This window comes from Manihot esculenta, chromosome 1, assembly GCF_001659605.2.
Source record: "Manihot esculenta cultivar AM560-2 chromosome 1, M.esculenta_v8, whole genome shotgun sequence".
Classification (NCBI taxonomy): Eukaryota; Viridiplantae; Streptophyta; class Magnoliopsida; order Malpighiales; family Euphorbiaceae; genus Manihot; species Manihot esculenta.
In genome coordinates, this window is record NC_035161.2 from 40,697,802 (window position 1) to 40,710,584 (window position 12,783).

Genomic DNA, 12,783 nt, shown 5'->3' on the forward strand with positions numbered 1-12,783 from the left:
GTTCATAGACTGTTCATTTAAGCAAAGCCTCTTAATTTGATAGCCAATGACGCAACGCTTGATTTTGAATGTCTTGAATTCAATTTTTTTTTCTTTAATATAACACAATATGTTTTATATAAATTTTAAATGCTATTAAAGATGAAAAAAATAATTTATTTAAATTTCTTGACTTTTTTTAATCAAGATATAGCTAAATGTAAAATAAATATATATGTGGTAAATTGTATAAATAATTTCATTTTTTTTAAAATTTGAAACTCATTATTTTGAGTTGTTTTAATGAATAATGTTTTATCATACATCTCTTCATAGATGGTCTGTTATAATTTTTATTTCAGTATTTAATTTGAACTAAATTTAATTTCAAGATTGAACTGATGGTGCTATTTTCAAGAGTTTAATTGTGCCTCAAGAGTGGTATACTTGCATTTAAGAAGGTTTTTAATTGATTACAAAATAATTTTTTTGGTTCGAATTATATTTTTACTAATTCTCAAACTTTATTATTTTATCTTAAATCTAATTCTATAGACTTTTCAAAATTTTGGGATTATTATTCAAAAGTGTATTAGATTATTAAGTTAAAGGATTAATATTATTGGTAGATGGATTCAAAGACAAGCGAACGAAGAAACACATATTCTTGCTAAAATCTCTTTTTTCTGTCTTTTTAAATAGTATATCTTATTGTTTGGTCGATTATTATTTTTAGTAACAGAATTATTTTTTTTAAAAAAATATTTTAACATACATCGTTTTTATTCTAAAGCATTCATATTTATTCATTTTTTTAAAATTATCTTCTTCGTATTTTTATAAATTGAACTGACACATTAGATTATCGGAAGAAATTGGCTAAATGAATAAGCGGACAAATATTAATTATTGAGGTCAATTTTGTATATTTTGATCTAAATGTAATTTATTTAAAAGTAAATAAAAATTCAAAATCTACCATTTATATTATAAATTAAAAATGATTATTAGATTTGAAAAGAGCGATATAATTCGGTCACATATTATTATTTGTCTCATTAAATTTTTATTAAATAGATACAACTTTTAACTTATATTAGTCATATAATAAAATATTATGCATTCTGAGAAAAAAAAAAAAGAATATTGTGCATATTATTTGTTGAAATTATAAATTTTTCAAGGGATGGAATATACAACAGGATTATATGGAGAACCGTGGCAGACCCTACTTATGCAATTATCAGAATGAAATTACCCTTTTTTTTTTTTCTAAAGGAACTTTTTGAACATATAATTGAGTGAGATATAGGCAATAAATAGACATCCAGGAGTTGAAACCTCCAATAGGATTCAAGGCTTTGCAAATAGATAGGGACTTAGAGATAAGAATGGTTTTTCGCATTTATTAGAAGAGGAACTGTTGTTCAGTTGATGTGAAGTAATAAGCCATGCTTATTATTGGATCAGAAAGCAAAGCACAATTCGAGAAAAAAAAAATTTAAGTCTACAGCTGGAACAATAAAAATATCTAAGAGTCTTACACACTGAAATCAGGACCACAATGAAATTGCATAACACGAACAAAAAAAGAAGAATGAGATGGGTAAATTTTACTGGGGTAAAGGGTTTATCCATCCGCTGAAGTTGGTGGTCTACTAGGGTGATTCCGGAATTTATTTAATTAAAAAAAAAAAAACTCCCCTGAAATGGCCTTATGATACAACTTCACTGCACAGGTTAGAAAAGAAAGATATAAAAATAACTAAGGTCAGATGACTAGTTTTTCTTATTAATTAACCGGATAACAGCTATCTATCTATAGGGATGGCAGGCGAGCGGATTTTCACGGGTACCCGATCCGCCCAAACCCTATTAGGACGGATTTGGGTTTTTACAAAACGGATTTGGGCGGATTCGGATTTGAAAAATTTTACCCGTCTCGGATTCGGGTAGGGTTCGGGATTAGGTGATCGGATACCCGTTACCCGAACCCGATTAACTATGTAACGATCCCAAAATGGACCGTCACCGGCGCTAGGATTCAAGTCGGCTTAAGGCCGCCAGAACCCGTAGCAAGCCTGCTATACGCTCTGTGTATCTGTCAATCTCATATATGATCATACATTTTCTGTGAAAATAAAAACTCTTTTCTGAACCAATGCTTAACCTGTGCATACACTATCTCTGTACTCTGTACTCTGTACTCTATACTCTCATTCAAAAACTCAGTTCCTTAAGCTTTAAAACTATGAAACATAGTAAAACATGTTAGAAAAACATCACTCTCACCCTTCTAGAGTCTTCCGACATCCCGGATCCCACCGGAAAGCAGAATTCCGATGCCGGACTTCAGCTGGGTATTACAAACTATACTAACAAAACTAACCCTAATCCCTAATTTATTTTTTCATTTTACTCTTTCCTCTCTTCGTCTACGTCTCTCTCTCTCCCTCGCTTCCCTTCCCATAGTTCTCAGTCACGCCTCTCCCCCACTTCACTGACGACTGCGGCAGCCCAGTCGTCACCGGCGACATCTCCTTTCTCTCCCCAGTCGACGATAAATCTTCTCTCTCCCCCGTCAGCAATATCTCCTTCTCTCTCTCCAGAGGCGACATCTCCGACTTTCCAGTTGAAGACAACTCTTCCCTCTGCCCGGTCGGCGTCGGCGATATCTCCTTCTCTCTCCCCAGTCGAGTGAAATCTACTCTTTTCGATTTACGCTTCTCTCCCCGCACTTCACAGACGCTAGAGACAACCCTTCTCTCCTCAATCGGCGACATCTGCTTTGACTATAACTCTCTTCAGGTTTCAAGATCTTTTATGTGTATGTTCTTAAAGAATTTTATAATTTATGAACTATTAATCTGATTATTTAGATATGTTAAAAAATCTAATTATTTGCTATTTGATTAATGTAATACTGTTGATTTTTAAAATTTATGGACAATTAATCTAATTATTTGATTATAAATCATTATTTGCTGGGTTGCTGAGTTGCTGGTTCTTGTCATTGAACATTTCTCCTCCTACTGGGTTGTGCAACTGTTAGATAGTTTATTTGGTTTTGTCATTGAATTGAATTAAAAAAATTATTTGCTGAGTTGCTGGTTTGTATCGGGTTCGGGTATTGTGCGGATATTGTTAAACAGGTTTGGGACGGGTTCGAATAATAAAATTAAAATATTAAATGGGTTTGGGACGAGTTCGGAAATTGTATATATAATCGGGTTCGGATTTTGGTACTCTCAATTTTACGGGTACCCTACCCGTTTACATCCCTAGCTATCTACATGCCAATTCTCATCTCGTCCTTTGCAGCCACATTATGTGCCGACTAGAAGTTTAGAATTCAATTGCCGCTTTTAAAATTTGGTATTCTTGCTCGATTATCAATTTAATTGGATTTTTCTTTGAAAAGCAAATTTTTTTACTTGGATTAGTAAGCAGAAGTTTCCCATAACAACATGCTTGTATTGGTTCGGTTTGATGTTCTCTAAAAAAATGTTATTTAAGTGTCGGTTAAAAAATATTTAAATATTTTTGTGGTTAAAATAAATTAAATTAAATTATAAATTAATTTTTAATATCTTTTTGTTATACAGAGCTGCCCCTGCAATTGTGAACATTGTTTGGTTATGGCATTGGCTGCCGGCTTATCTGAAACGATCAATTCTTATTTTTGTCTTAATTCCTTCGCGATTTCAATCATTACCATTTACCAACGTACTAATCCCAAATGAGTTCCATCATTGTATCATTTGAAATACGTTCCATAACGAGCATTCTTCAAGGGTTGTTCATATCAATAGCAACACAAGCACTCTGGCACTTGGAAACTTTATCTCACGGGTGTCATCTTTCAGCGGCTACAATAGTTAGTGTCGTTTTTAACACACAGAAAATTAGCATAAGCACAGACATGTGTGATGTAATCCTTTTCAGAGGTTTTTAAGATTTTTGCAGCGAGGATATGTATATATATCGAAGTATATAGAGAGAGGAGGTCCTAAAATTTAAAGGCAGAAGTATTATAAGTGACTATAATCTCACTCATATTTCAAATTGATAACCGCTGGATTTTATTAACTCAGTATGAGACCGAGCCTCCAAAGACAGTCCAGTTTCAAAGCCCCAATTCAGGCCCGTAGAGTAGATCGAATCACGCAAAAACTCAGGCCCACTCACTACACTCAGCCTGATGATGTGACACGAAAAATACAGTAAGTCCAGTCACTTTGCAATCCTGCCCTCACGCACGCCGGCAGAATTAAATGACTGTCTAATATGAAACCGTTACACGTCATTAGCAGACAAAGAGAAAAAATAAAAAGGGAGAAATATTTTTCTCTTAACAAAAAACTTACTCAACTACGTAAAATTTCTCTTATGTTTTTAAAAAATTTCTGATATTTAAAGGATTAAGAAAAAAATTAATTAATAAAAAATATTTTTTAAAAAAATTAATAATCTCTTTCTTTTAAAAAAATTAATTTTCAAATTTTATTAACTTCACAATATATAAATTTATTAATACCTTCCCTTTTTTTCAAATTGCAATTAAATTATAGAAAATAAGTTTTCTTTCTTATAATTTTTTTTCAAATAAATAAATGACTCTAAATATTTAAAAGATATTAATCCGTTCAAAATAAAAGAAATTATAATAATTCAATTCAAATTGATTTATTTTTTAATTTCTCTCATTTGGAATGAAAATTTTTAATAATTTTTAATTTAAAAAATATTTTAAAAAATTAAAATGTTGTATAATTTTTTTAAGAATTTATTTGATTTTTTTTAAAAAAAAATGAAACAATCAAACAAATGGTCAAGTTATCACAAATAATTTATTGATGGAAAAGAACAAGTATAAGCTTACACTTCTACCATTTTATTTATGGGTTAAAATTACAACTTAGGACTATTTCCTATGCTAATAGAATACGTCAATGCAACATAAACGTACAGTTCTGTAAAATATAAATAAATGTCCCTAGAGAATGGACGGAAAATGTTTAATTTATTCATCTAATTCATTCTGTCGTAACAATTTCGACCGGAAAAAAGTATGGAACCTCACCTTGGCTAGGATATCTCTTCATTTGACTGGGAAGGTGGACCAGGGACAGAATCCACAAAAAAATCTTCCACTGTTACAACAATAATGTTACACTTACAATCAGAAACAATTTTTTTTTTTCTCAAATAGAGAGAATCAGAAACATTTGGCTTGGTATCTTTTCCAGAAATCTATGTTCTTTCTTTGAATGGCTTCAGTAGGTATAATGTATCAATAGAAGAATAAGACAAATGTTTATTGAACACTCATCAGTCATTCATCAGCCAATGGAACAGAAAGACGATGTATGAATCGAAAGATACAATAGATGCAATTCCCATTACCTATGTCGTCGTGCTCTGGAGAATCAAGCAAAATTTCTGAATCAGAGTGCAGAAATGGAGAACCAGGATAGTTTCCTAGGGCTCCCAAATCTGCAAAAAATAAGCAAACAATTCCAAGGCGACGCATTAATAAAACCCTAGAAAATAGAAAATTATAAGAACATGAGAATATTCTATAATTGGTCAGATATTTTTCCAAGAAATGGCAGCAGCATAGCCCTTCCATAAGAACTAACCAAAACTTCTGCAGTCATTTACAATAAATTAGTGGTTGAATTTTTATCGTCTCCACTCCCCTAGACAATCTGGTAATTTGCTTTGAAATAGCAGATTCTCAAGCTAATGAAGTTCTAAGACATAGTTAGCAAAACTGGTGCAAACCACAGCCCTAAGCTTAGAAGACTGAAAGAAAGGGCAACAGACTCCAATCTAATTGGAACTGATGATTGAGTTGAATCTAGCAGCACTTCAAAAATTAGTGTCAATAATGAACAATAAAATGTTCTTCATACAAAATGGGGTGAAGAAGCACGCAAAACTCGGATATTTCAACTCTCTCTCCAATTTCCATGACATAAACCTCTTATGCTGGCCCTCAGATTTCCTTCCCGGAGAAGATATTACTGCTTTCTTATTACACATAACGAGATATTATAAATAAATAGTAGCACAACTTCATTTTCTTGATGTGAAAGGAGGTCTTCTAAATAATAATACGACTTGTATATGGTATTTAACTGAATTTACAAAAAAAAAAAATCCGCAGTTTACCTCCCAAGTTTGATAAATCAGCTGTTAAGTCAGAAAGGCTGAAATTCCACTGAATCTGATCCAAAGATCTCGAGGTGCCAGCCCCAGCATCTGGTCCAAGCTGCAATCCTACTGAGCTGGCAACATCAGATGTAAATGCTGTATCAAGTGCTGATGTGTCAACTCCGATTCCTGATATTTCTGATGCAGTGAAGGGAAAGTGACCACTGGATGCCACCGATGTAGGACTCACAGGCATATCAGACATGGATGACATGGCACTGCTTAGTGGAACTACAGGAGCCATATCAGGTGTATTGCTTTCCATCACCAAACTACATGGATAGGTGCAACAGCTATTAACTTTAGCTTCTAAAACTAATATGAGAGCAAGAAAACCAAGTACATAATTCTAAGTTCCATGATTTTGACCATGTTGACGCCAAAGTTATTCGAACACATCAAATACACTGAAAGAGAGAGTATACTATAGGAACCAGCATGCATTTGCCAAAAAAAAAAAAAAATTCTTTAATGACTCTTTATACATACTGTACTATATAATACTACATACTGTACTATATAATACTTATCCAGACATAAGCATAAACGAGGCAAAGATTAAAACACAACTCAACCGATCATCAATTTTAGCCTTGTTGGGGCCAGCTAAAAGGATCCCTTTCTCTCCAGCCTGCAAGGTTTTATGGTGTATTGCAGAGAGGTCTAATACAAGAATAACTACAGAAAAAGGAACTAAAACTGATCAAAAGCTAAGTAATTGCTAATTGAGGTTTAAGCAAAAACCAACAAGATGATACTATAGAAATAGCAGTTAAATTGCTTATCAGCTAAAAGCATTTGGTAATCTGAAAAGCACATTTCACACATAGGCTATATTTTATTTTATTGAAGGGTGTATGGCGGCAGCAACCCAGAAAAGTACCGTCACAAATAATCCAAGAAGAATAGCTGGGAGGGGGTGAAAAAAAAATACTCACTTGTTCCCAGAATTCATCCGAATGGGATGAAAATTCCCTGGAGCAGGGACTCCATTAACCACATGGCAGCTTGATATTCCACAACCCATGGTATCAAGATGGGGTTGACCTGGTGCTGGCATTGGATGTTGTTGCATGACAGGGTAACCCATAGGCAAATTGTTAACTGCACTGCGAAGGAGTGATGTTGAACAACAATAACAAGGTCACAAAAAAACAATGCAATATTATCATCTCAGCCATAGAACCTTCAGGCCGGACAGATATTCTGCTAATAAGACAACCGAGCACAAATAGAAAAGTGATAGTGCTTCCAATATCTAGGGAAGTTTTGATCCAACATAAAGGAAAACAAAAAGAATCAAATGGAAAATGCAGGGGTAAATAAAAAAACAAAGCATAGTAATAATTTTTAACTTTAGCATGCAGATATTGATAGCAATGCATGATGCAAAGGCATGTTCAAACTCACTACATTTTCTTATTCTGACATGAGTAATGGTTTCCATAAACACTTGGAAAGTTTGAACTTACCGGGCATGGGATGAATCCCATTTTGTATGGGGGCCAAAGGAACCTTTGTAGGCACAGGAAACTTCATAAGATGATATTGATGTTCAAGCAAATGATTAAATAAGAGAATTTGCTTCTTCAATTTCAGCCTTATATAATAGGCCCTGAAGAAATCTGCATTTTCTTCTTCCAATTTCTGCCATACTAAGAAACAAATGGAAGAATATTAAAGGAAATATCACTGTAGGATACTTTTGTTGAACAGAGAAATTAGGATCAATGTGTCACTAGAAATTGTTAGACTATTTAACAGGGAAAATAAGACAAACAATCAATGGATCACCACAAGAATAATAATTATGTTAATGGTTAATTAATGCTGGAAAAAAAAATTCAAGATATGGGTTTATGGAAAATCTTACGCAAGCACAAGTTCAAACAAGTGGTTTGAGGCACCTAAAAGACAAAGCCCAAGTGAAATATTCAAGAAGCCTACCCAGTGTTGTAAATCCAGGATCAATCCTCGCACGCGTCAAGAGGGTTTTGACCACCTCATCTCTATTCATGTACAATTGCAAGCACCGCTCTATAAGATTCTGGACCTGCAACAGCCATTAATATAGTTTGTTATCAATCGTTTGTAGGATCAAGTATTAAGAGAATGTTTTGTATGGAAGGGAGGGGGGGGGGGGGGAATGACATAGAGAAACAATGAAAAAAAGCAAATGAAGAGAAAGAACACGATTGATCAATGAAGGATGAAGCTTACAAGCTCAATATCTTGGCGTGAAACCTTTCGGCTATCATTGCTTGAAGCAGATACTGAACCAGAGTCTGCTACAGCAGCCTCTGTTGTGTGATTGTTCTGTTGGTCACTTTGGGAGTCCTGTGAAACTTGGGTTGAGGGTTGTAGTTCTTGGGTGCTCTGTAATCCAATAAAATATTCTCTTCAATTTACCAATAAGTGGCAGAACTTTCACACAGTAGTGTTTTACTTCGAAGAAGCAAATAGAAAAAATTAAAAAAAAAAGGGGAAAGTGTCGAAAGTGACAGTATAATTTGTTACATTATAGAAGCTCAAGTTCCAGAACCGGACATGAACAAATTACGCTCCTTGCCGCATCACGTTAATTTAGGAATTTAAAGATTTTAGGCCTAAATGAAACCTCTGAAATTCTGATTGCTTATTGAACCCCTTCAATCATAAAATTTATTGAGATCCTGTAAAAAGTGTCATGAGTTGGATAGCCATACTGGTTCGGTGGTTTCCCAGTCTTCTGATGTTGCTCAACAATAAAAATAACAGTGCTGGAGGCACCACATAATTGCTAATGTTCAATATTAGTAAGGTAGTGTATGATGTGGCAAAGAGAAATTTTATTTAATGATGGCTAGGTATAAGAGAAAAGGAAAAATGAAGGCAGCTGTTAGAAATGCAAGGTCAATGTTGAAATGAGCTTAGGGATCAATGCACAAGGAAATAAAAAGAGAAAGAAGGATGTTCCTCAAGAGCAATAAGAGGAGACAGAGGGAAAGGGAGTGTTAGAAAGGCACCTAATGAAGTTGAGATTTCAATGTTTTCCCAGCCAAGAAAAATTGCTTAGCTATCCAGAAACAAACAGAACAAAGCACTGATGAAAGAATAAATTTGTCAATAGCCTACAGTGGAGCACTATATAACAGAGGTAGGGGCACACAATAACACACCTGTAAGGTCTTCATTCCAGCTGATAGCAGGTTGATGGCATCTCTTCAGCTCATATTGGCTCGCTGCACCTAAGACCACATGGTTGATTGAAATGAAAATAAAAGCATCCAATTCTATAACAGTCAAGAATGAGGCAGTTTTTGCTGAAAAGTGATCCAACAATAACTCGAAAGTTCAGCTATTTAGCGGAAACCAAGATATACAGCAATAAACTTCTAAACATGCAAAAGTGAATCAAACTCAGTGAAGCATTCGCATAACATTAATTCAGCAAAGTCATATACTCTTCCAGTTCCTCGATCAAATATGCCTCATAATTCTCACTGAACCAAAAAACATCAGTAACAAGGAATAGCGATATTGTGCTCTATTGAACAAATGTCTGGTCACTCGTGCATTTCCCACACCCATACAAACACAAAGTAATGAACGATTGATTCCGCAAGGATTAACAATTTGCATCAAGTGGAACTTCATTATTGAATTCTCAGGTCCAGAGAATTGCGTTTCAAAAACAGAAGTTAAAACCTGTCTTATGATCATTGTCCAACTTTACACCAAAATTCAACATCAATTATCTAACTGTCACGGTAATCGATTTGGTTGCTAGGAAAACAGGGTATAACAAAATTTCTTTGCTCCTACGCGGACAAAATAATCTTGACATAGATAAAATGTGAAGTCCATGTTTTTCAACAGCATAAAATTAATCTTGGTGGCTTTGAAACAACCACAGCCTCCTTCAATGCCACAAATTGGCAAGGACTTGCTATACAAAAATTCTCCACAGAAGCTTAATATTTAAGAGCTACACAGAGAAATCAAACAGATCTCAGTCCACTATCCAGAGTGTGCTACTTAAAGAGTCCTATACTGGCCTCAGCATAAAAATATTCTTAAAAAATGATATAGTTGACAACACTTTAATTTATTAAATAAATAGCTTACTTTTTCCCACTAAACCAAATCCAACATGGATGCAAATAAATTTATAAGTTATGAAAACGAGTGAATTCATTTCCCTTTTATAAAATCAAAATTGATCGACTTTCGATACTCGTGTCCAAATAAACAGCAAGATCTAAAAAAAGAAAAGCGGTTTTACCTCGAACCCAATATCCGATTCTCCAAAATGCCAATTTTAATTTCGACGAATTTAGGGATCAGAACTCTTCTCTATAGCTCAGATTAACAAATATCAACAAAAATCAAGCTATACTCAAAAAGGATTGAATAGAAATTCACCAAATACACGAGCACTCAAAAAACTTAACAGTAACTGCCGGTTTAAAACGTCTCCATAAAACTTCTCCAGCAGAGCTAGAATGCAGCGAGGTCCTGGGAGAGCTAAAAGATATTTACATCAGAAGAAAGATGAAAGAATGGAGAATTTTGAATGCACATGAACTGATGACCAAGAGCTGAAACTAGCTGAGCTGATAGAAATTTGTTGGGAGATAAGCGTGCGGTTGAAGGGGTTGCGGTGACATTATAGAGAGCAGAACGAGACTCTGCAAGAGGAGCACGACAGAAAAAGGAAAAATAAATGAAAAGAAAAATCTCAGGAAATTTGTTGATTTTTGGCCTTTTATACGTCGGATTTCTCGTGAGAGAATAAATGAAAATTTAAGAAGAAATAAATAAATTTAATTATTCCTAGTTCCGACAAGGCTCTGTTTTAACCGCAGAATTAAATAAGCCGTCCCGTATTATGATTGACAAAAAAAATAAATAAGAAAAAATAAAATGGATGGAAAAGTTATTTTTCTTTCGTTAGGCAAAATAATTTTTTAAAATAAAATTAAATAATGAGGATATGTGTAAATAATGATTGTAGTAGAAGTGGCGAAAATAGTTGTTAATATGCACTGCAGTGAAATTTGGATAGAGTAATAGTTCTCTTATTCGAAAACGGCTTGCAAATAGAAAACGAAGAAATTCTGAGCATAACGGCCGAATGATACCGAATCCAAAAAGCTTCAGGTGTGGACCTGCACATTATGTTCACACTCTTCGAGGACCGGATCTGACCAGACCTTGCAGGATACATAATAATTTCTTGTTTTATAATCTCCCAAGGCATAAATTATGTATTAAGGATTTATTTGGTGGGTGATAATTTAATTAAAAATTTTAAATTTTTAAAAAATATTAAAATTATATCTATTTAATTGATATTTTTATTAATTTTATATAAAATTAAAAATATTTTTTCACATAATGGAAAAAGTAATTCACCTAATCAAATTATTTTTTTAAAAGTTTAATTTTTAAAAAGTAAATAATTTAAATCAAGCATAAGTGATTTGTTAAATTTACTTATTGTTATGTGTTTCTAGCACTAAAACAATAAGTTTCTCCCTTCATTTTTTAGCTTGTATTTTGGCTTAATTACAAGTGTCCACAACTTCTTAAATTAAAATTAAAATTAAATATTGTAGTATTTAAAAAAATATTTTAATGAATATTTATTCAATTTATTAAAATTAAATTTTAAACTTAGTTATGTAAAAGAGCATCCATCTATTTATACTGACATTTGTAAAGTGAAGTACACTAATAGCAGAAGAGAGAGAAAAGCAAATGAGCACATGCTGAGTCCCGTAATGGCCTTTCCAGATCAGGCCATATAGCTTTGCATTGCCCAGGCCATATAACTTTGCAATGCCTTAAAGTTTTGGAATTGAAGAGAAAAGAGTAAAGAAAATGACAAAATGGCTGCAAATTGCAAAACCAAGTTGTTGATTGTTGTTTTACTCTGGTCAGTGGTTACAGAGTTACACCAGCAAGGGCAAAGCTCCATAATTATTAATTTTCTTTTTTCATTTATACTTTTTTTATAAAATTTATTTATTTATTTTTATGATCCCACAATCGATGTGGTCCAATTTCGCCCATCAAGCGGATCGTTATTTTGAATTAGATATTGTAGATATTATATGCCCTCCCATAGCAGGACCACTAATGCCCGCGATCCTGGTAAGGTGGACCTGCCTTTTTTAAATACCACAGGTCTCCGTTTAGGAAGGGCAATGGATTGAATTTTTTTATATTCAATTCAATCGAATTCTAAAAAATAAATTTAAATAATTATAATTAAATTTAAATTTAAAACATAATATTCATATTTAAATTTTATTTGAATACGTTTATATAAATAATTAATTTGATATAAAAAATATATTTTATAATAATATTTATACATTTTTATATTTTTTATTTAAATATTAAATTTTTTAAATAAAAATTATTAATAAAATATATTTTTATATAAATTATTAATTAAAAAATAAATAATATTAAAATAAAATAAATTTAAATAATTTAATTTTTGTTGTACCCTATTCATTTGTATTTCTATTCTAGTGAATAAAAATAAAATAGATAATATTTGAAATAGAAAATAATAAAATAAAATTCAAATCA

The 12,783-nt window shown here is 32.8% G+C and overlaps 1 protein-coding gene across 4 annotated transcripts; it reads right to left on the reverse strand.

Annotated features, from left to right (window-relative positions):
• Nucleotides 1-4,852: 4,852 nt before the first annotated feature.
• LOC110614647 lies at nucleotides 4,853-10,930 on the reverse strand. Of its 4 annotated transcripts, XM_021756262.2 has the most exons (10): nucleotides 10,632-10,930; nucleotides 10,463-10,533; nucleotides 9,357-9,425; nucleotides 8,419-8,574; nucleotides 8,146-8,251; nucleotides 7,671-7,853; nucleotides 7,137-7,302; nucleotides 6,157-6,470; nucleotides 5,386-5,475; nucleotides 4,853-5,132 (listed from the first exon to the last, which is right to left on the reverse strand). In XM_021756262.2, exons 3-10 carry the CDS (start codon nucleotides 9,369-9,371, stop codon nucleotides 5,068-5,070), a joined length of 1,095 nt encoding a protein of 364 aa, XP_021611954.1. In that variant the 5' UTR covers nucleotides 9,372-9,425; nucleotides 10,463-10,533; nucleotides 10,632-10,930; the 3' UTR covers nucleotides 4,853-5,067. The 4 variants fall into 4 exon arrangements, with proteins under 4 accessions (XP_021611954.1, XP_043804916.1, XP_021611947.1 ...); XM_043948981.1 differs by having other exon boundaries at nucleotides 9,357-10,533; XM_021756255.2 differs by having other exon boundaries at nucleotides 10,463-10,930.
• Between the last annotated feature and the right edge of the window lie 1,853 nt (nucleotides 10,931-12,783).